This window comes from Gallinula chloropus (genome assembly GCF_964237585.1).
Source record: "Gallinula chloropus genome assembly, chromosome: 1".
Lineage (NCBI taxonomy): Eukaryota > Metazoa > Chordata > Aves > Gruiformes > Rallidae > Gallinula > Gallinula chloropus.
Genome location: NC_140085.1, coordinates 13,144,342 through 13,168,783, shown reverse-complemented (window position 1 = coordinate 13,168,783; position 24,442 = coordinate 13,144,342). Strand labels below are relative to the sequence as shown.

Sequence of the window (24,442 nt, the reverse complement as noted above, 5' to 3'; positions counted from 1 at the left end):
AGATGAATTAATCAACATATTCAATGTTTAGTGAACCTGGAATACTGTAAACTGCTACTGAAACATTGTCAAGACTGGATCTTCAGGGTTAATAAATACCTGGACTTATAGATAAGCACTGTGAAGAAACAAATTCTGAAGAGTTCTATCAATTTCTTTGTATTGTGAATGAGACTATCCAACCTTTTCACTATAATTCCAAAGATATGTATATTATTATCCCACATGAAAGAACTATAGTAAAAGCACTGCTACCATTCTCATGGCAAGGCATTTTCTGATTAATTTGGGACAGTGGAGGAGGTTTGGGCAATGAAGTCTGATACAGTGCTGTTAATGTCACTATAGTACAATTACTAACACTTCTTCTATGAATTCTGTCATATGCTAGGGTTAACTAATGCGGAATGCTTCTCAATGTGCTTATATATTGCCATATGATAAAGACCATAAAAAGAGAGTACACTAACTTTAGAATCTGCAGTGACTATATCCATTTTCTTTCTCAGACTTCACTGTTCTCCAGGATTTATCGCAATGACCCATGGATTAAATGCTGAATACCACAAAATGTCTCAAGTAGAGCTCATCTAAAAGGTACTTTTGGAAAATGGAGGTATGCATATTTTCACTTACTCTTACAGCATCAGCTAACTTCAAAACCAGTAGTAACATAAAAGGAGAATCAATGGTCTATCTAGTGTAAAAACATGAGAGTGCGTTTTGGATTCTGAGGCAATCACCAACTCATATCAAGCAAACACCGATGTTTCTTTGGTGAAGTGCTGCTGATAACCATGGGTGCCACTTTTTCCTCCACTGGTGTTCACGTGGGCTTGAAGGTACAGGACAGCCTTTACTCTAATAGAGCTGAAATCATCTACGTCTATGTCCAGCTTCAGGCTGTTGCTATCAGAAAGACCTCCATAACACCAGAGACCCTTCAAAGCCAGCCTAGCACAAGAGGGTTGGGAATAGTGGAACTGATAATGTTACATGAGGCGGAACTAGAGAAAAAAAAAATACTGGCAGCAGTGGAGGGAGAAACATAATGGTGTAGAGAAACTGCAGGATAAATCCGTCAGGTATCAGTGACTACTGTCCCACCTGATGGCCAGGGAAGCTGAAAGGTATTTGTATTTGCACAATCCTTGCCTGCCAGTAAATACTATTGCAAAAAACATGTTCCCCAAACCTATCAATGACTCTATCCTGGCATTCAAAAATGACACCATCATTAAAATGAGTAATGTCAAAGATGAGGTTCAGGTCCGATTGCAAGACTCCTTCATGCACAGAGCAGAGCCACTGGTACATAACAGACATCCTTCTCCTCCACTGCAGTCTAGTCAGGTTCTACTTGGATTATAATTAAATATTTTCCCATGTTTGGTTCTTACCCACATTTCTTTTACTGAAGGATTCTCCACTTCCCCCCTCCACTTCCCCCCCATAAAAGAAGTAGAACGAGTACTTGTCTGTATGGTTATTTTGGTGTTGTTAAAGGGAATGTGCAAAAGCAGGACTGTTTAAGATGACTGAAAATATATTCTTCTTTTTCACTTGCACAAACAGAATCCATTTGGGAAGAATGCTCTCGAGGCATAACAAAGATTTTGAATACCTAAGTAAGACCCAGATGTGCTCAGATACCAACGAGATGTGAAAGAGATTAAAAGCTGCTGCCATTAAAAGAGAAATTAGTTACGTGAGCTTCTGCAATTTCCTCAAATCCTTCACTCTCCCAAATTAAAAAGCAGACGCACTGCTTAATTCAAACACAAAAATACGAGGTGTGTCTTCATCTAATGGCAAATTAATACTATTGCATCAAATTGACTGAAATGCAAAGAGGTGAAAGAAAAATGAATAAAAATTATACGAGCTTAATGTGATCTATCTCTTTTCCAGCCAAATCAGGATTTAAAAGAACATCTAATTTCATCATTGATAGCAATATAATAGTAAGGCTACAGTGCGTGAGAAATTTAAATTACTCTGAAGGAGTAGGTTCAATATGTCTCCAAAAACTGCTATTGCAACATGCAAATGGAGGTTACCAATAAGTCACGGTAGCCCCTATCATTTCTAAGATTTGGGAGACGAACTTGCTGCCTCTGCAAGAAAGAGTAAAAATCTTGCTGTTGAAGCAGATGCAATTACACTGCACAAGGTATTGTGCATCTCTCTGCTTGTCCATTGCATTGGGCTGCTTTCATCACCACAGCAAGGCTCTCAGGCACTGGCCAAACACCCTGACTTTCTCCTTTCAGTCCTGACTTAGAGGGGGATTGTTACAGGTCTCTTTGACAAAGTCCCCAGTCCAGCTGAAAAGGGGAGTGATAGAGCGACTTTGATGGGCATCTGGCCTCCAGCCAGGGTCATACCATTACAATACCCAAAAATCAATCTTTAAATTTGGAAAAGGGTAGACTGAAGATTGTTTATATGCATTTGATGGGTTTGCATTGTGCAACCATATTTTTGATACAGTCTTTGCTGAGATTACACTCTATATTTTATCCTTTGTGTTAGGCTTTGTGTTCCATCACTTCCCTTTTCCTGTACTTGGTCGGGGTCTCTACCTCAGCTGCATTCCAGCTGTGTGTGTGAGAGAGAAAAATAGAGAGAACTGACCTGGTGTTACTTTCTATGGCTAGTGCCACTCCTGCATTTACTTGGGAAGAGACCCAAGTGAGAGAAAGCCTGTCTTTTTCAGTCAACCCGATATAAAGCATGTTCAACACTGTATTCATGGAAGGAAATTAGCTCCTAATTGCAACACACATATGCAAAATGATGCTAACATCTACGTGTGAACATATTTATATGTGGGAAAACCAAAATCCATATCCCTGGGACCAGGCTGATCACTAGTAAAGTAACTACTCCCCTAAGCGATATATTTGATATGATGAAATAATATTGTACTTCATCTACCTTCCCTAGTTACTGGTCATTTCTCTGAAATGGACTAAATTTTATGTTTATTTTATATATATATATATATATATATATATTCACACACAGGCGTCTCTTTTTATACACCTTCAGCATACCTACCCACAGCCATACACAAAGCACTTCATCATACATATTCAACACCTCTACTAGTATTATAAACAATGTTATATTACTATCTATTTAACACTTCTAGATACATCCAGATACCTGCACTACATATAACATGCCAACCATTGTTTTACAGAATCACAGAATTACAAGGTTGGAAAAGACCTTTAAGATCATCAAGTCCAACCATTCCTGTCCTATGCTAAACCAGATCCCTAAGCACCTCATCTACCCATCTTTTAACCACATTTTTTTACAACGGATTCTCTCTAACAGACTGTGATTAGACAAATTATTTTATATTTGGAAGTGTGACACAGAATTGGATGACTCATGTGAATCTCTGGCCTTTGTAAATGGTTGCACAGGACATTGCTGTAAAAAAGACCTGGAGTGCTATATGGCCCTGGGAGGCAGTGACATGGATGGAGTATCAGCACTGCTGCATCACTGTATCTATGCGTAATTGTACACTACAAACATTCATGTTGCTTCATAAACTTTAAGAAAATTCTCATCTTTAGGAGCTACAGAAAACAGAAAATTAAGACATAGCTGATAAATTCAGGTTATACACAGAATGTTTTCTGAGATTTTTTTCCTAGGTTGGGGTTAACTAGAAGAAATTGCCAGTTTGTGGCAATTTTGCTGGAATAGTTAATTTAAAAAAACTCAAAAAATTTGAAACATTATGGGTTTGTTTCCTTACTGATTTTTCTTAAGGTAGTATTATTTTCAGTTTGAAGTTTAAAAAAAACTTTTCCAAAATGTTTGGAAAACTATTACTGCCAGTTGATTTGAAATGACACATGCTGTGCTTCAGCAAAGCAGAATTCATTATTCTTTTAAAAAAATAAATGTTTAAAATAACATGGTCCTGAATTCAAAACTGAACAGACTATTGAAAGATAGTTTTTACAACATTATACACTTTAAAACAAAAATCCATCAGCTTGGCACCTGGGTTGGATTAATGTTTATGACATAAACAGTTGTTCAAGTGCAATTCTTATTACCATCCTTATTTCCCAAAACAATTTAGAACTATTTCTTTAAATGGAACTGCACTAGAAACACTTGAATCTCTTATATAATAGTCAGCTGCATTTCCTTTTGATGAAATCCAGTTTGGCCTAAAAACATACTGATATACAGAAAATAATTGGAATAAGACAGACTAAACAGATTGCCAAAAAACAATCTACCAAGAAAACAGAAAGATTTTTTGAAGTCTGAGTAATGATGCTGCCATTCTAACCTGTCTGGAAAATGACCAGAGGTAAAATTACAGTGTTTTTAACTTCTCTTGTCTATGTTAGAACAAGTCCCACTTAAAGAAACATTCTAAACAGTATGAACACTGTAAGAACAAGTCCCACACTGCAGCATTGCATGAATTTCATGTGGTATTTTACAGAGGAATCTACCCCCAAACCCACCTATTAATTAAACAAGGTTAAATAGAAGAGTGATTTCTGCTGCTGGTGATGAATGTGACAGAGTTTCTCAAAAATAACCCAAACCAAAACCCCAACCCAAAACCCAACCCAAAAAACCCTGTAGATTTATTTCTAGAACCGATTTTTAAAACCATTTAAATGTATATATTTATTATGATTCTTGCCAGAAAGCAAGACTCTCCTAATTGGTGCCCAGTGAGAGGACAAGGGGCAACGGGCACAAACTGGAGCACAGGAAGTTCCATCTGAACATGAGGGAAAACTTCACTGTGACAGTGACAGAGCACTGGGACAGGCTGCCCAGAGACATTGTGGAGACACCTTCTCTGGAGAGATTCAAAATCCACCTGGGCATGGTGCTATGCAACCTGCTCTAAGTGATCCTTCTTTAGCAGGGGAGATTGGACTAGATGATCACCAGAGGTCCCTGCCAACCCCTACTGGTCTGGGATTCTGTAATGAGATCTAAGGGGAGGCAGTGTCTATGCTGTGGCTGGATGCCTACCTCTCCAGTTGCCTGAGGACAACCTGACTGAGTTCACCAGGCATCTCGTGGCCCAGGAAATTTTTTAGAGGTTTTAGTGGAAGAAAGTCAACCAGACTCTCAAAGAAAATGGTACTGAGAGCCCTAGTTGAGGCTCTGGCCAACACCAGGGGAATGATCCTAGTAACATGCCAGTGACAGGGATATGATTCAGGCAGGCCTGCACAACTAGCATGTCTTTCATTCCCATACAACCTCTATGACCTGCACCTCCCCCTTATAAGGCATGAAAGAACTGTCAGGTTCTCATTACTACCTTAATTTCCTCTTTTTCCTGTTTCCCACCTCTTTCTGCTTCCTACCCTCTCTGAAGGACCCCACTGTAAACCCACCGATTTTTCCTGTGCTCTTTCAGCCCTTCACTGTGTTACAGGCACCCCAGTTCAGCCCTGTCTGATTCTGCAGAGCTGCTGGTTTTGCAGGATTTAAAGGCATGATTTCAGGTCCATAATCACTGAGTGCTAATAGCCTTCACTTATTGTGACCTGTTATTTTGTGTATGTATAGGTGAAATAGAAAAGATCAAGAATAACAGAGTAGCAGCATAAAGCAGCATGTTCCATGACTTGCTATTTGCCTATGAATAATTTCTCAAGGAACAGACCTATCAAGAAAAGATGTGTCCAAATATTAGCTGACTTTTCTTCAGGAGTACCAGAGGTTACGCTCAGTATGGCAAAGAAAGTCTTAGTAAATACTGCAGAAAATGATGCTGATTTTAATGCAGAAGGAATTAGTAGAATACGAAGAATTTTAATTTAACATTCATTAGGAGCTGAACAAGAAAGCAATACATCAAAAGGAGTGAAAATGCCAGCTTTTAGATCTATTCTCACATCACTGCTCTCAGACCTTTCTCACAGAGCTCCTTCTCTTCCGTAGTACCTTGCCTCCCCACTCCTGCCTCCTGCACACACACATATGCATATAAACACCCACACTCCAGCCATCTCTGAGCATAAAATTACTGCCTTTTCTCCCTGCAGAAGAAAAACAAAGTCTCACATCTTCAGCTGCAGTAAATTCTAGCCCAGTCAGTTTTCTCTTTGCCCTGCACCCACCCTCTGGAGATGGGACCCTCTTCTCCCCTGTACATAGTTGCACCATAAGACTGATAGCTGAGACCTGACACAACTCCTGAGCTCCAGTCACCAAGGATTTGTTTAGCTCTTCAGCAGTCCTCGCTTTTTTGAGCATGATGGAGGAGCGAGCGGTCCTTAGAGAAGCCTGGCTCTGCCACCATGGCACAGCTCTGCTACGGTATCTCCTGAAAGAGGAGATGAGCAGAAGAAAGTGATGCCCAAGCAGCTCCCTGCTGCTGCACTCACAGAGCACACAAAAGCAGCACTGCATCTCCACTCATTGACTCAGAATCAATATCGCACCTATGTGACTGCTGGAGGGGAGAAGATGTTTGTGGGGCAGAGAGAGGACAGGCTGGATGAAATTTTCCAGAGGCTTCTCACTTTTCATCTGGACTAACTTCATCCCTCCCTACTGGGTTGAAAAGTGCTCTTTATGTTATTGAGACATTTTCATTACAGGTTTTTAAACAAACAAGCCATTTTAAAAAATGTCAGAATCATCAATTACAACGCGGCAGTTGCATAAGTGCTGTAGAATAAACTTTGCTCATCTTACAAAGGCTATGTGAACAGCTAAAGAGGGTCAGATGAGAGGTGCATCTGTGCTAATATCCTGATTCCGGCAATAGGCAGTGAAGGATGCTTCAGAAGTGAACTCATAACAAAATTGCCTGAAATGTCTTTGTAGCCCCCATTAGTTAAAGGTTCACAATGCTTCTGGAATATGATTTATATGCCTGGAAATGCTTCTTCATCTCTAATACAACTCTGGATATTTTTACCACACATTTTTGCCACACATCAAACGAAAAACTCAGAGCACTGACAAATTGATCTATATGCAACTGAGCAAAGATTTTTGCTGCAATGTATACCACACAATTGGACATATACAGTATTCGGATGAAATATTTCAAGCTGAACTCCATTAGACTTCACTAACATTACCGGTAGTTATGATGGGATGGGTTAACTGCAATAATTACTGGACTTCACAAAGTTCTGAAATGATTATTTCTCTATTTGGATGGGGAAATTCAGGTACAAGGATGTTAACTAATTTGTTCAAGTAAAGTATTTGCTAGCTGTCAAGAAAGAAATTTCCCATTCTTAACATACAGCAGAAATTTTGTCTTTTATTACTTAAATTTTCAAAAGTTCTAAAATTTGCTCTAATTTTTAGCTTTAAAATTTCTTCTCAAAGAATAGTTGAGGGCAAATGAAGAGCTGAATTTCTGAACTCTCAGATTTTAATATAGATACAGATTGTATTTGCATAAATGTGGAGGCAGTTGTGATTATGCATTCTTAATCTATTTACATTTTAATACAAAGGAAGAAGACCCTGAAATTCAGCTAAATGTTTACTTTTTGTTGTAATAATTGAATTGTATAGAATGATAGAATCATAGAATCATTCAGGTTGGAAAAGACCTCCAAGATCATCTACTCCAACCTTCTCCCTACCATCTATATTACTAACTAAACAATGTCCCTAAGTACCTTATCCAATCTTTTCTTGAACACCCTGAGGCACAGTAACTCCACTACCTCCCTGGGCAGAGCAACCCATTCCAATGGCTAACTACTCTTTCTGAAACTTAATTTCTCCTAATTTCTGACCAGAACCTCCCTTGGTGGGACTTACAGCCATTCCCATTCCTGTTGCTACTTATCTGTGAGAAGAGGCTGTCCCACAACTCACCGCAACTTCCTTTCAAGTAGTTGTAGAGAGCAGAATACTGCCCTACATGCCTAAGCCAACAAAATTAAAAGAAAGGTGGCATGACTGATGATAGTGAAAAGAACAATTCTAGATTATTAATTTCATTAGTGCAACATGAAGTTCTCACTTCCCCTGTCACCTCTTTATATAGAAAGAAGTTCTTTCCCTCCTCCCAGATCATTCTTCATGTTAAGAAGATATCATTATTTATTGAATGAAAAAGTACATGAGAAGATGATGACTATTATTTTCAACGTATATTTTTGTCTGTTCATACAAATAGCCAAATGATGTGAGATAGATGTTAATTACATTTGATAGGAGAAAAGTTATTTCTGCAACTGCAGCATTTTTGGCAGCCACTGAGTTCATTGCACACTGCTTACTCATCCAGCAACTTGCAAAACTTACAAAACAAGTCCTAATAAATGTGAGGATTATGAAAATCTATTTATCATCTTCTGGCCTCTGCTAAATATCCTAATAGCAGAATCTGCAATTTTTTTATGATGGAAATCAGATTGAAGAATGAATTCACAGGCTTCTGAGACTTGTCATACACAGTAAAAATGGATAGAAGTATATCAGTATGTGATAATAGACAGAAAAAAATTAACATTTTTCTGCCTTTGCATTTGGCATACTGCAATATATAGTTTTAATATCTGTATCTATGCTTTTGGCCTTTTTTGTCATGTTTTCTATGACCTTGAATTAATAGAAAGTAAGGCTGCACACACTTCAACAGTTTGTGTTCCAAATACTCCCTCTGCTTTTTCACCTTTACTCTAATGTTTAACCTCACTATGTTTCTTGATTTATGTATGATCTCATTGTCTATTAAAGTTACAGCACCTTTGAGCACCAGAAGATCTCTGTTTACTCTTGTTACAGAGGCCCAGACTGGCAGCTTAGGTTAAACAGAAACTATATGTCTCGTACATAGAGTTCTGTTGCATTCATCTATAAGAGACAGGATTGTTTATATTATCATAGAATCATAAAATCTTTAAGTTTAGAAAAGATCTCTAAGCATGTCCAACCATCTGTCCAATACTACCATGTGAACTAAAATCTGACTGTATCTATTGTATGTCTTCCCACCAAGTTGCTTCACCTTTGCTTTCTGTGTTAAACAAAAACATAACTTTTGTGAAAATTTGGTCAAAGGTGAAACAGTTGGATGAAAAGACAGTAAGTTCCATATGTGTGGAATCTGAATTATCTTACTACGTACAAGCAGATCTGCTTATATACTTTTTCCTGCAGAAGACTGTGCGGCAGACTTAGATAACCCAGAACTTCACCTGTTTACATGGCCAACATTTTATTTCTTCAAGTAGCATGCACATATTATCCTTCTTAGGAATGATAAACATATATCAAAATATAGTGTCAACAAATGTGAATTACTTTCAAAATGAAGTAAGTGCCATAAGCCACGCATACTATGAGTTCTCCTGTGTATCAGTATGGATTTTATCTAAGGAAAATGAAAGATTGCTGCTCCTTTCAGATTCCTGCTGCATTGCTGAGTATTATAAAGACTTGAAAAAAATCGGTCTTTTGAAGAAGAGTCACTGTAGGAAACAAAACAAGTTACATACATTATTCAATCCTAATATCAGTATGTACTTTATAGGCACCAATAATACCTGTACCAAAATATTATAAGTGCTTGAGATGAAAATAAATTTATCACCAGTATATGGCTGAACCATCAGACTTCATATAATGTTATTATTTGGATGGTTAAACAAGAGAAATTTAATCCTATGAAGTTTCAAATGGCTTTTACCATTTTTTTTAAGTATTCATAGAACCACAAGTGTGAGCTCTGAATTTGGCTAGGGGAAAAAACATATCCTTAAACTTTTCAGACTATTATTAGAGTAATGAATTGATCACTGCTTGCTGTAATAGATGATAAGGAAAAACAAAGGAATCTATTAACACGCTTCTCTTAAGGCATTGAAGGAGGAATGTGGTTGTTTAAGCAGGTGTCTAATGTCTTTTATGGCCCTGGGCATTTCAGATATTCATAAGGGACTTGCAGTTATGACACAGGACTGTCTGGAAGGGCAGGAGGAAGCCTGATGGGATCTGTGGCACTTCTAATGGCAGTGGGCACCTGAATTGTGGCAGTGGGCAGTTATGCAACTGAATTGTACCCTAGATGTTGGCAGTCTCAGTTATCTGCTGGATGCAAGCTTTTCCTCCCTATCAACACCACACCTGGCAATCTATGCGATGCTTTCAACCACCTCAAATTAAGGGGCTAAGCTTAAAGCTTGAGACAGAAGTTTCCCCAAATTACTAAATTATGGAAAACTTTAGGGCTAAAAAGCCAAGATACAGAGTTAGAGACAGCATGTGAGGTGTAGAGAAGTTCCTAAGATTTTTTTTTTCTAATTATTCCAGTCACTTAAAGAACACGCTGTCCATTTTCAGAAGTATTTTGAAGTCCAAGTTAGATGCTCTGCTGTAATTGCTCTTCCACTTTGTATAAATAATTTTAATTGAAGACTTCAAGGGAATTGCCGAATGACAGGGAGGAATATGCAAAGTGGGATATTTTAATCGGAAAGATTTGTATGCAGTGCTTAATGAATACTCAGAAGCTTGATAGATAGACAACATGGACTGAAGCACCAGCTCCATGACAGACAAAACAAATAGAGACGTATGGATTTTCTGCACCTTGGGGAAAACACAAGGCTACTGATTGCCACAGCAGCCAACCAAAGAAATCTGACAAGATGCACACAAAGACCTCAGATGTAGGCAGTAACAGCATGTGGCATTAAAAATCCAGATACATTTTTTTTAGTCTATGCTCATCTCTGCCCTGGTTAACATTCATTGAGTACCTAACAATCTAGTGAGTACCAAAAGAATGAAAATATGAAGAAAACACTAAAACAGGAACCTCATGGAGATTAGAATTCAGTAACTTTGTGATAGAAGGGGACACTTTTCCCAGGTCTATAGTTAACGTAAGAAGAAACTTACAGGCATTACTGTGACCACTATAGCAAGTTCATTTTACACAAAAGAAATAGAAACACAAATAATAAAATGGAAAATTAATATTAGATAAAATAGCACAAGTACTAAAATATTGTATCAACCTAAGTGCTATCTTCTGCCTACTTCAAAATAGAAACAAAAGTGGGATTAAAAGTAGTATCTTTCTGCTACCAAGTTCTTATTGCTATTACTACACCTAAAATGCAAGTATTTTTACTGTCACCATCAAGCATTCAAAACTACAAGTCATATCCATCTCCCCAGCTAAAGTGACAGTCTCGATACATGTTATCAAATAAATACTAAAATTGGCAATTTTTTCTTTGCATTTTCTTTGAAATCTCTCAATGTGGTCATACTTCAGAGCTTTCCTCTGCAACTAGGAGAATATAAACTTTTATCTTGTAAAATTTAGCTAAGATTCACATTTATTAATTTAAAAAAATTAATTAGCTTTAAAGAATTCTGGTTACATAGAGATTCGGGATAAAACTGTACAGACTAGCAGCTCTGCATCAGTCTACCTTGGGAAGATTCTCAATAGCCTGGGTTGATTTTACCTATAGACCTCTTAAACAGTTTTGTCATTAGTTATATGACATACACAAGCTTTTATGGTGAGAAGTATAAAGTGGACTGAATGTTGGATGCTGTTTACTCCAAAAAGGGAAAAAAGTGAAGTGCAGCCCCTAGATGTTCATTCACCCCTGCTGTGAACTAGCAGGGCATCTATTAGCTCCATCCATTAGCTCACGTGGAGTGTAAAGACCACAGAATTCACACTGCAGTTCCAGTCTCAATGCCCTCTCAATTTTCTGTACTTGATAAGCGAAATTAAGTTGTTTCCTCAGCTGCCTGTGCTGGAGGATGCAGGAATGCAGCAGCAAACACAACAAAAATCCACACTGACTGGCCTAACATGGATGGGAGAAATTATCATTCTCCATGATGCCTGAAATATATTTTGTTATTGCCATTAGTTCCTTTACAAAAAGTTAATTTCCCTTCTCCTAACTTCACAGGATTAACTGTAACTTCTGAAGAGAGAGAGATCTTTGGTTTTTGCCAGACTGAAGTGGGGAGGCAAAAGACCACTGCCCCTTTTAGATGAAACATTCTAACTTCCAAATAGAGCAAGGATGTTAAAGCAAGCTGATAACACAAGCTGTTTTTACGTATGCTGCTCCACTATCACAGAGTTGCCAAGTGGCATAAGCTTGCAGCTACAAGACTGATGCTTGATGAGGCCTTGGCATATATTAAAAGAGTGTTTTAGCCTGGAGTTGCATAAGGATAGTGAAGAGATACTCCCTCCTCAGCAGTCCAACAAGTAGTACAACTTCTCACATTTCTAATGCCATGTCTTAGTTTTGGGAGGCCAGTCTTCCTGGTGCCCCTGGATAAGGTGGTGGTGAGTAGATGAGCTAACTACATTTCATCCAACTTCTGGTACTGTGGAAATGGGATCCTACATGTGTGTGCGATCAGCCCTTCACTGTGCTCCTGATCAGTGAACCTCAATGAACCACAGGTGACAACTGTGGTAAATGGCTGGCTACTGGGGGAGGTAAGATTTTAAAAGAATACTGTCAGATGGATCTAGACTGATAACACATGAAGGAGACTTGACCTGTTCGAAAAAGAAGATATGTACAGTGGTGTGTGGTCATGATACATTTAGTGATATTCTGACAGTATTCACACTCTCAGATGACTAGAAAAAACTTTTTTTTTTTTTTAAACTTAACATATTTCCTTTTTGGAATGAAGACATTCCAGGTGTATATGTAGAATCATGGAATTATTTTGGTTGGAAAAGATCTTTAACATCATCAAGTCCAACCATTAACATAGCACTGTCAAGTCCATCACTACACCATGTTGCTAAGCACCGGTCTACATATCTTTTAAATACCTCCAGGGATGGTGACTCAACCACTTCCTTGAGCAGCCTGTTCCAGTTGTTGAAAACAAAATTTTTCTCAGTGAAGACATGTTCCCTAACATCCAATCTAAACCTTTTCTGGAGCAAGGTAAAGTTGTTTCCTTTTATCCTACCACTTGTTACTTGAGAAAGAGACCAACACCCATCTTGCTACAGTGTATATAGTTCACCTTTTCTGGAGTTGCTGAAAATGCTTATATCTCATCTGATCTGATATTAAGTGGGATAATACTTTGTTCATCGGCACTGACAATGAACAATCAGGGAACAGAACTAAGGATATATCTGAACTTGTAAAAATGCATCCATTTGCAGATGTCCTTAATTCCTTTTGTCCTGAGTACGTTTTACAGAGGTTGTGAAATATTAGCCTTACTGTGCAAAAACATGCATGAATGATGACTAGATTATTATTCCCTAACCTTAGTGACATAGTAGGGTCAGCCACCTCATAATGGCTTTAGTTTTGCTCTTATTCAAGTAAATATAAATATTTACGACTTTTTAGTTCAAGTGTGCAGTTTCTCCAATTTGCTTACACTTAGAGTAATCTCGGATTCTCGAAAAATTCATCATCTCTAGGTAGAAGTTTGTTACAGATCTTGAGGTTAGGCCCACAGATAACAGCCAGGCCACAGGTCACTCCCTCCAGTATTTCTAGCAGATGGCTCTTTCCCTTTGGCGATCTCTCAGGTGCAGTAGAAATTCTTAGTGGTAGATGTGGGACTGATCTCTAGACTCTAGATCTCTAGTGTCTAGCTGTCATCTTAATAGAGCATTCCAGAAGTGGCAGATGTCTATTCATATGGTGGGTGAAGATATCCATCTTGTAGACATACATATCCATTTGCTGAACCTTGTCTTACATTTATGATTGATTATCTCTAGAATAGAGTCATACTATCAATCCTGAGAGAATCACATATAAGAAAGCCCAAATCTCCATTGTTTATAGATGATTTAGCATCTTGGAACTGATCAAATGTATATTTGGCTGACGAAATGAAAGAGCTGTTCCCATTTCTTGAATTTTCATAGCTCAACAGCATGAATCATCACAGATGTATATACATTTCTGGAAAGTTGAACCTGCCATGACCATAGCTATTTATCAGTCAGAAGACTCAAGTAACCACTTGTGTACCATGTCTTTGAGCTGTTTCCTGGAATCTGTCACTGAAGGAACTGGAACTTTCTGAAACGTGTGGAGTGAGAATCTTCTTCGAGCTTGATTATGTGGGAGTGTTTCAGTTAATCCAGTCCACTGAACAACCTTGAGAATTGTAGGAAAGTTTTTCCCTTTGCAGTTTGGGCTTTTATCTGACTCAGCCGCAGGCCTAAATCTTTGTTTGCTTTAGAACAGCAGTCATTCAAAATCACTCACTGTATAAAAATCTTTTCATGTAGATGCAGTCTTTTAGCAGTGACGTTCACTCAGCATTTTAATGGGATACAGGGGCCTCTTAAATGTAGACAAGTTTTCTATCGGCAGCGTGAGGCTTTAGACAAGACAAAGCATTGTAACCTCTCAGGAAAGAATGTGGTATCAGCTTCTAGGCTTTCCTGAAGTAGACGGAGATGCTGTGGAGTTTAATGTTCACATCCAGTAGCTTGATTGAGCTCCAAATGCTAAAACATGTCCTAGAAAGGCATTTGCAGTATTATTAACAGCCATTAGCTCACAGATGCTAGATTTACATGAGGGCATAATAACCCTTAGGAATTCTGAAACATCTGGCAAACGGGATTAGGAATGTAAATTTGGCTGGTTTTGACTGATCCACTGAGATGTGGTTCCTCTGAGTCTGCTTGTGAGGTTTGTTGTGAGTCTGGGTTAGTTATAGCTACCTCTTAGTGCCCAGCACTGGGCACTGATTGGTGATGGGTGATCATCAGGACCTCAGATATCTGTTGTTGCATCCCAGTGCACTCAGTTTGTCTCACTGCTTTAATTGTTTAAAAGCATCACAGCAATACCAAGTCACTCTCAGGCAGCTGCTTCCATGTTCCAAGGGTTGAAATCCAAAACTGTTGCATTTTGAAAGTTGCAAGTGAAATCACTGTGTTGCAATCATGTTAAAGGGTCACAATGACATCTTACATAGATTCACCCATCTCTTTGAATAGCATTTGTATATGACCTCTAAATTTTGAATGGGAAAGTAAACTGAATTTAGAATATTAATTTTCTCTGAGCTTGTTTCATTAACAATTAGGATAAAGTATAGCATTGCTGTCTTCAGCCTGTGGCCAAGACCAGCTAAGATGAAAGAAATGGTTCCTTTGCTTCTTTTTTTCCCCCTATATCTAATGCAGGTCTGCAACACTAGGATTTTTTTCACCACATGGCCAAAAAAAAAAAAAAATCAGCCTTTCAAGGGTTGTATTACAGAATTGAATTACAGCTGGGAGCACCAGCAGTCGTGGTTATCCCTTACACCCAGTTTTTTTCACAGATCACGGTGCCAGTGTCCTCAAGCTTTCTACTATGATGTCCCACTGCCACAGTATAATATTTTGATCATTTATCAAACTGTTTTATGACTGTGTTCATAGCTGGAGTGCACATAAATTGCACAGCAACACTCAGTTTGTGTGTAAAGAATAAATAAAATCTATATTAAAAGCTGTATTCATCATCCAGTGATGCATACCTAACAAACAAAAGGTGCACATGTAACTTCAAATAGTTTTAAACAGTAGGATTTTAACAGCTTTAATGGATTTTAACATGCTATTAATGGAGATGGGAGGTTTTTGTATCTCCAGTTGATGAGATTGTAAAATAACTGAATAGGGAGAGAAATCCTGCTTCAGGAAGTGTGAAAAGGATTGGATACGTGGAAATAAAAGCACTTTGCTGAACAGTGCTTTTATAAATATTCTGACCTGAAATATCTTTTTTCAGTTTACCATTATCATATTTAGAAATCACTTCAAATATTGTTAGATGTTGTAATCATTAGTCTGAGATTCTCCAGTTACTTTACATCAGAACTCTGTCACTGTTCTCAAAAATTAAGACATTTGAGGCCAGAACTTATTCCGAGATGCAATTTTGTACATATCTGCCTTATGTAATTATGGAATGATTATATATTTGACTGTACATTTCTATCTTGCATTCTTAAAATAGTTGAATTAATTACCTCACAAAAAAAATCAATGTTATTTCTATGCATTTTAAACCCTTTTCCCCCTATATATTCTCATCACAATCCATCACTACAATAATCACCATCAATAGTTTTACGAAACCCATATTCAATTTCAAAATAAAAGTTTAAGTAAGTTGAAAGGATGATCTCTTTTCCAAGGATAAGAGCTTCATGTGAAGAGATTCACCAAGAACCAGCCCCCAATCTCGATGGATTAACTATTAACTGTATTTGAGTGCTGGATCTAAAAATACTAAACTGTGATAAACAAGGAAGATCTCTTATGGAGTGTATTAGGTAATATGAAAATATTAGGAAAAATGAAGTTCATGTTACTAAAATCTCCTGAACTTCAGGAAATCTGTTGCACTCTGTTCACTTAATCAGTTAATTTAATTTTGCCTTTGGGAACCAAATTGCATTAAACTGAAAAGGCAACAAGAATTAAAAAGCAGTTAGACTCATTTTGCTATAAAACTAATGCGACCAACCTATATTCAACTTTTTTCTCACACTTTATATAAATCATCTGTTTATCTATTTGACATCAGAAACATTATGATGGTTGTTGTATGACAAGGCAAATGGTGTGGGGAGGTGGTTAGGTTTTTGTGGTTGGGGGAGGTTTGTGGGTTTTTCTTTTTTAAATAATGTTTTTCACAACCTTCACACTTCCTACTTGCAAAGTCCTGGATAGTCCTACAGAATAAGCAAGAGTTCAGGGTGATTTATTCTGACATACAATAGTTCAGATCAATCCTTTGTGACAGTGAAAGAACTTCCAAGAAGAATCACTTGTGACTATTCCACCCACATTATTTCTGCCTCTGTGTGTTTATGTATCTGCCCCTTGTACTGTCACACACTAAAAGGATCCTGTTCAGCTGCCATGATCCTTCCATGGTGATCATATGTCACAGGCTAGAAAATTATCTTCACAGTGACTCTGGCCACCATGAACTTGGTTTTCTGCAGAGACATTGTAAATTTCAAAATAGCATTTCCTGTATACAATCTTGGTGAGAAACAGAAGGAAAAATTATGCACGTGTCCAAATAGCAATATGCAGCCTGACTATTATCTGAGGAGCAAAGGCTGCTGGGGAGAGACAATACACTGTGACAGGGCTGCATGAACACAGGACTGCAGTCACTGGTAACCATTTGCAACAATGGAAATCCCAGCTGGAACTAAAGAACAAAAATCTTCGCCATGCGAGTGGTTAAGTATTGGGACAGAAGCTCACAGAGGCTGTGGGATCTCTGTCCTGTAAAATTTTCTGAAGTACCATGGATGAAGCCCTGAGCAACCTGATCCACCCACAAAGTTAGACCTGCTTTGAGCATGAGGTTGGGGACTGAAGGTCCCTGACAGCTGAAATTATTCTGAAATCATTCTCTGATAGTCTTCTCCTTCAGGAGTTGATAGCTGGCTTGGCAACTGAGTTCATCTTCCTGTAAAAATGTCTTATCCATATATAGACCTGATATGACCCTGGTAACCACTAAGAGAGTGGTTTGCAATCTTTATCAATCTGTGGGCATGGAAATATTTCCAGAAGTAGTCCAGATCTTAAAAGCAGCTTTAAATCTCTTAAGAGGAAATTTCTTTCATTTAGTTAGTTTTCTCAGATTCTTTATTAGTAGGCCACAGATGCCTACGTGTCCATATGCCACACTGAAAACTCTTGTTTTGACGGTTCTAATGAGAACAATGTTGGATCAGACTTTGATTATTTTGCAAAACCATCCTTCCTAAAGAAGTAAATTTGCACTTAGTAGTCTGTGCTCTCTCTGCCTGTCTCTTTTTCTTTCTGCGCACAGACTCCTTTTGAGTAAACAACCTATAAACCAAGGAACATCATATCTCGTTTTTATGTAGTGGAATACAGAGATACTGTGAAACGGGAAAATTAAGTTACTTGGCGTTAGAAAGAAAAATTACAAGAAAGTTTCATCTGAGAAGGTTGTCTTCTCTTATAGAACAGCTGGTTTACACACAGAAAGTCATATGGAAAAATGTATGCATTCGTGGAGAGTGACACTCAGAAATCCATGTCTCATTCTACTTCTCATATTAAAGAACAGAGGAAACATCTTAATTACCTGTTTCCATTTTCCCATCTTGTGCTGCAGGCCCATCAGGAATTACACTCTTCACCTGAAGAAACTCATCTGGCTCATCCCCACCAATGATGGTAAATCCAAAGCCCATGTTGCTTTTCTTAAGAGTTGTGCTGAGGAAAGTCCCCTTCAGCTGTGATGCATCACGGGTGAAGAGTGGTTTTTCTACATTAGTCAACACAAACAAGAAAGAAAAGTTCTGATCTGGTCACAACACAGTGGGAACAGCAGATAACAATACTGGCTGACAGCAGATGACAGTGTATGAAAACCAAGGAAATAGAGTGCAGGCATTCCAGGAAAAAAATATTTGTGAGTTCTTGTATTAATGCAAAGCTTAAAACGTATTTCTTATCTATGGCAGATCAGTGCTAAGTGGGGAGTTATAAATACTCTTTAGTATTAGGAATACATTTAGAAGTGGATATTGTGTAACTAAATAATTACAGCAATAAAAATGATCTGTGAGGTAATTTTAAAACCTCTTTTCCTAACCTGTAAATTCAGCTTTGTCTACAAAGTAATACATTCTCCATAATTTCCCTCCCAACCACAATAAGGAAAATATCCATCCCCTGAATATCTTATTAATTTGTTAACAAGCAGTGCTAAGTATTAGGTGAACTTTTCTCTCCAAACGTGGGGTTTTGGCATCCAACAAGTAACAGACATAACTGCTGTGCAACCTTCGCGTCCCCTCTCTGCGTGCCTCGGTGTGCAGTGTGGGTGGTGGGCATTCCCCATGCCTCTCTCCCGTGCTGCGCTTGGTGAGGAAGGGTGGGAGGAAGGTGCAAAGGTTGTGACTTCTACTGCTCTCGCTATGCCCGCAGCAGTGGGGCTGGGCTGACCGGCAGTGGAGGACATACCGTGCAGCCTACGCATCCCGGCGGGGTCGTGCCGGTACAGGGACAAGTCATTCACGCTGCGGGACCTCCTGGGAACGGGGCGCAGCTGGGCAAATTTGGGTCTAGGTAAGGTTGATGAGGAGCTTTCTACTGTTACAAAGAAGAACAAGCCTCATTCTCTGGCTATAACCTTATGTTAAAGTTTACTTGTCTCTAGCAATACTGTTTGCTGCTTATACAGCTCATTTTAAGCATATTAATTTTTACGTTACCAAGAGGCTATATTCTTGTAAACTCCTATAACACAGTGCTTGAGGCTTTTAATTTAATTGATGCTTGCTAGATGAGCTAGCTTAGAAACATACCAAACATCAATTAATGGTAATTTAGAGAAAGTACAATTAATTATTTCAGTGTTGCCAACCTCGGGTGCTCAAGAGACAGTTGTACATTCCCATGAATAGAGTCTATTATTTTATTTAGAAAAATTACTTCGGGGCTCTTATTGTGCTTTCTGTTCTCAGACTTTAGGAAAATCTAGGGTCAACTTTTATGTCTTTTCTCTGCATTTCTGAAGGTTATTTTAGGTGGCTCAGTCCCGCAACTCTGGAAGCTTGGACATCTAGGGGAGAAAAATGCTGGGAGATAGATGATAACATTGTGAGAATTGGCAACACTAGTCTTTTAATCAGACTATGACAAAATCATTGTCACATAAACAGGAGAGCAGGATCTTTCATCTTAACTATGATAGCTGACACGGTACTGTACCTCGGAAACCTTGGGCCTGCATAGGCTTTGTTCCAAGTTCTGCGTTGGGCATGTTATGCTGCTGTAGCTTCCTTTTTGCTTCTAGGACAGGGTTTTCAAATTGTGTTCTTCTATTTATGTGGCTGGAAAAAATTTGGTTTTGATTAAAAATTGGGTTCATTTGGGGAAAATTATCATTTTCACAGTAGGATTCTGTATGTGACTTAGGTGTGTGTGGGTAGAGAGCAAAACCATTATGAATCCCCGATGGGCCTCAGCATGTCCCTTATACTCCACGCAATTTTGTTGGGGATGAGAAATGCACAACCTAGTGCATCACATAAGGACAGCACTGAGAACTGTCCTATCATTTCAACATGCTGGACTCTGCTACAGACAAATGGTTTTGATCTCTGGGACTACATGTTAGATAGCTCTACTCATGAAGCATGCTAGAATGACAGTTTTTCATGTCTTTAGCACAAGCATTGTCCTGTGCGTGATTCAAAGGGTCCTAACCAGTTTTGTGCATTGTTATTGATTAGCTGTAAGTGAATTTACTTAATCACTTACAGAAAAGGTGAAGCCCAGAATACACAGTGCTTTTATGATTGCAGCTTAGAAGCAAATCTGCGCAGCTGTACATAAAAATTGGATGTTACAGAAACTAAGTCAGTTGGTAGATTAGAAGTGTACAGATAAATACATGAAATATAAGAAAAGTTAATATACACAATTTTTTCTTGATGTTTTATATTTCCTACAACAAATCTGTAAGTACATCTGTCATTACACCACTGATATTCTGTATTGTGTTGAGAACTATTAACTACATTCATCACGTCCTTGATTTTAATTCTTTAACGTAAAGCATACATTTTATCAATAAATGACCATTCCTACAATCCTGTCCTGTGATAGTTTTTACATGTTTTCTCAAGAAGACAAGACAATTTAGTAGGCTGTATCGAACAACTCTCCAAGATAGAATCATGTTAGGATCACAACTGAGAAAAGGGGCTTGTGCTGCAAATGTTGTTCTGGGCAAATAAATACACATGTACAGAAGGGCAGGTTTCCAAATATGTCACTCCTTATTTGTTTTCACTGAGCTACTATTTACCAAGGTCTTCTGAAAATCCAATCCCAATCATGGGTTTTAAGCACTTGTAGAGGTGACTTTGGGACTTCTGAAACTGAGATCCTGAAAAGGATTGAATACCTTCAATTTATGTCGAAATGACCTTTTATGCCACATTAAGTACTTTCCAGGTCCCTTGGGATACAGATCCTACTACTGCTTCAAAGAAAGTAAGTGGAATTGTTGTTAAGAAGTGAAATAGAAGAAAGGCAGGAAATCCTATGGGATTGCAATACACTTGGAAAATCAAGATTTAGCGAACAGAGATAATGCAATGAAGATTTGCAGTCATATAAAAGAATGTTTGATCTAACGAGAGAAAGTAAATGTGATAAATCCTGGAGCTGCTACTTTGTTAAGATGGCTATATCTCATTTGTGTGGCTGCTAACTTACTCTCATACTCAAAAATTGTGATTAATTGTTTTCTTGTAAATTTTAATCTATGCTACAGACAAAGTCCTTTTTGTTTCTCTCCTTCTTCAGAGAGGCTGTTTAAGATTGTGAGCTTTCCTTTCCTAGACTTCTGCTTTCTACCATGCTGTAATTGTTCATGATCTGCAGCACCTTAGTAAATTGCAAACCGAGAAATGTATGATGGGAGACAAACGTTAACAGTTAAGAATGAAGAAAGACAAGACTTACATGCATTAGATAGGTAATTATGGTCTTCTAACATATGCATGAAAAAGGTAGTTTTCATGCTACCACCTGTTATATTGTAAAGGAAATACTACTTCTTCCATTACATGAGACGGTGATGAAACATCACTCGAAATACTATATAAAGTTCTGATCATGCCTTACCAAATAAAATTAATTCATAGAAAAGGTTTTATGGGAAGACCAGTGAAAGAGAGAGCCTTCTATGATAGAAGACCAAAGGAGTTTTACATTTTTATTTAAGCTGAATTAATTCTGATATATAATTGCATTCTGTGACTATATTTGGAAATAAATATTAGAATCTATTAAAGATATCAGGATTCAGACCTGAAATCTGTAGGTTTCTTACAAGTGGAAGTGTGAAATTCCAAACCAGCTTCCAATATTAGATATAGGGCAAAATGTTTCATATTCGTATATGATAAGGTTAAAACCAGGGTTGCTACACAGTTGGTTAATTGCTTCAAAATAGGGATCACATCTTATTTTAGAAGCTCTAAGATGTCTTGGCCTCGTCTTAATCTGCCCTTCCAGAAGAGCATGGGTTTCCTATCGCTTTTGTGATGTATTATGCAGATGTAATGGATAGCCAAGACCACAACAAAGACATGAATTTAAGACCTTGAACTATGCTGTGTCATGCTATAATTGTAGGCCACTTGCAAACCTAAGTTATGACTTACATGTGCTTATGTCATACAAAAAACAATGGGATTTTAACTAATATTGGATGTGTCCATAGCTCAAGGAAAATCAGTTCCTAGGGCATTGGCATCACAGCTAGACTCTGTTATCCACTGCCTCTCTACCATTTCCAGGTGGAATTTAAGTTGTGGGTTAGACCATTAACACATAAATGTCTTCAACTTGAAAATTATCTTTGTCCTAGAAGATCAGACAGGAAGATTACTTGAAACACCTCAAGTTGTTGTTGCAACCTTAATAATTCACTAGCTCCAATTTTTTTCCCATACTTAGGATAGTTTATGTTAATATGCATTCTCAAAAGCACAACATGAGAATTCCAACAAATTAAAACAACTGCATTAAACCTTGTGTCCAAAACAAGTCAAATAAAAGAAACATACACTTATAATCAGTCGTTTTTATCAGTAACACTGGATTTATACTCCTAGACTGATGACATATGAAACACCTCCCTTTCATGCAATTTTAAATGCTGTACAGCTTCATGGCTAAATCAGGAAAATTGTTACTGATGAGTTTACCTGAGAAAGAAGTTATTAAGCTAAGTAGTTCCCTTGAAAGGACATTCTAGCCTTTCATCTAGCTGCTTCAAGTGCATACAAAATAGATATTACTGACCTAGGCCTTAATAAGACAAGTCAAATGTGAGTTTTAGAGATAGTTACAAATAAGTGCTTTTCTGGTTCAAATAGATCTTGGATGTCATCCAAAAATGTATTGCTTATTGCTCATAGTATCAAATTCAGTGAGGGTTTCTATCTCCACTTTTCTTCCCTTTTCTTTCTTTTAATACAATGCATATTAAATTTAAAAGCCTAATCTAAAGACAGGAATACAAATAATTTCTTCATGTGGGATTGTGGGTGTGCAGAAGAATCACACTGCCTTTTGTTTGCTTTCTAGTCCCAGGGACACTGAATTTCTCTCTGTGGAGAAGAAGGGGTAGTCAATGCTGCTGTCCTATGTTAGCTTGCTGTATGCTAACTGGGGACAACCCCTTAGAGGTTGGGCTTGGTTTTGGGCTCCATTTACCTGTGGAGTTGAAATCTTGTTTATTGTGTTATGAGTAGGTACCATCATGACCAGCCAGCCTGTAAGACAGGGACACCATCTTGCCATCTCATCAGTGAATGTGGCCAGGCTAAGTTGCTTTTGTGATGAAGTTTCACAGTGGATGTGTTTAAGATAACTGAAGCTCATTCTCAGAAGATTTACGGGCAGTAATGTCTTGCATGCAGATTATAGTTGATGGCCAAAATCCTGAGCCCTGCTAAAACGGTAGCTAAGTAAGTACATCAGCAAAAGGAGTTTAACCTATCTCCCATACAGGGCTTTTTTTTTGTAGTTTGTACTCCAACTTGTGAAATTTTTGCCTGTAACCCACCAAAGTAAATCTGAGCATTAGGATGCCTAAAAGATGGACATTTTGATGCATAACTTCTTATTGCCTAATTCCTCCTTACTTTCACATTTTTCAGTTACTAATATAGTGACAAAAAGACCTGAAATAAGCTTTTCTGTTTGAGTAATAACAGAGTGTTGTTAGAAATTGTAAGTTAAGGAGGTGTATTTTTCCAGAATAAATACCTGTATGGCTAATTTAGCTGTTCTATTAAGGAGGCCATGTCCGGAAATTGAGCTCTGTGTTGTAGTTAATCATCCTTACAGGGGGAAATAATCTTCTGGCAATTAGAATGCTGAAAGACTCGGTGCACTCTAATAACCACATTCTCTCCATTGCCCTGCACAGTGAAGTGCTGCTAGTTCTTAGTTTATAAATTAAGAGAAAATTGCATGAAAGTTAACCCACGTATAGCAAACACTTCTCATTCATGTCAAATGTCTACGCCTTACAGATGAAACCTGGGCCTGCATAACAAGGCAAATGAAAATTTTAATAATGTCTCATGCCTGCATTTGTGCATGATTAAGAGAGGAAGTTATGCTAGAAACCTTATTTTTTAACAGAACTTGCAAATATGCTGTGATTAGTTTTTAATAACTTTGTTAGAAAGACCTTTGAGGGGTTTTTGGTTGTTTTTTTGTTTGTTTGTTTTTTCCTTCTTTTTTTCTTTTTTCCTTTTTAGCTTTTCTCTGGTCTCAGTATATTAGATCTGAGCATGGCATGGCTTGTCCTTGTAAGGTGAACCAGAGTCTGTCTGCCTCATTGCTTACTGTTAGGAATGTCCC

General features: G+C 37.9%; 1 protein-coding gene across 2 annotated transcripts in view; it reads right to left on the bottom strand.

The window, feature by feature from the left end:
- The window catches only part of MAGI2 (membrane associated guanylate kinase, WW and PDZ domain containing 2), a gene marked incomplete at both ends in the record, with an annotated part of 744,090 nt that overhangs the window by 126,209 nt on the left and 593,439 nt on the right, over window positions 1-24,442 (bottom strand). Inside the window, 3 exons of one of the 2 annotated variants that reach the window (XM_084265916.1) lie at window positions 18,126-18,308; window positions 19,010-19,138; window positions 19,760-19,881. In XM_084265916.1, coding sequence (XP_084122042.1) covers window positions 18,126-18,308; window positions 19,010-19,138; window positions 19,760-19,881 — 434 coding nt within the window. The remainder of the gene's footprint in view (window positions 1-18,125; window positions 18,309-19,009; window positions 19,139-19,759; window positions 19,882-24,442) is intronic. The other variant, XM_084265917.1, reaches the window with a different exon arrangement.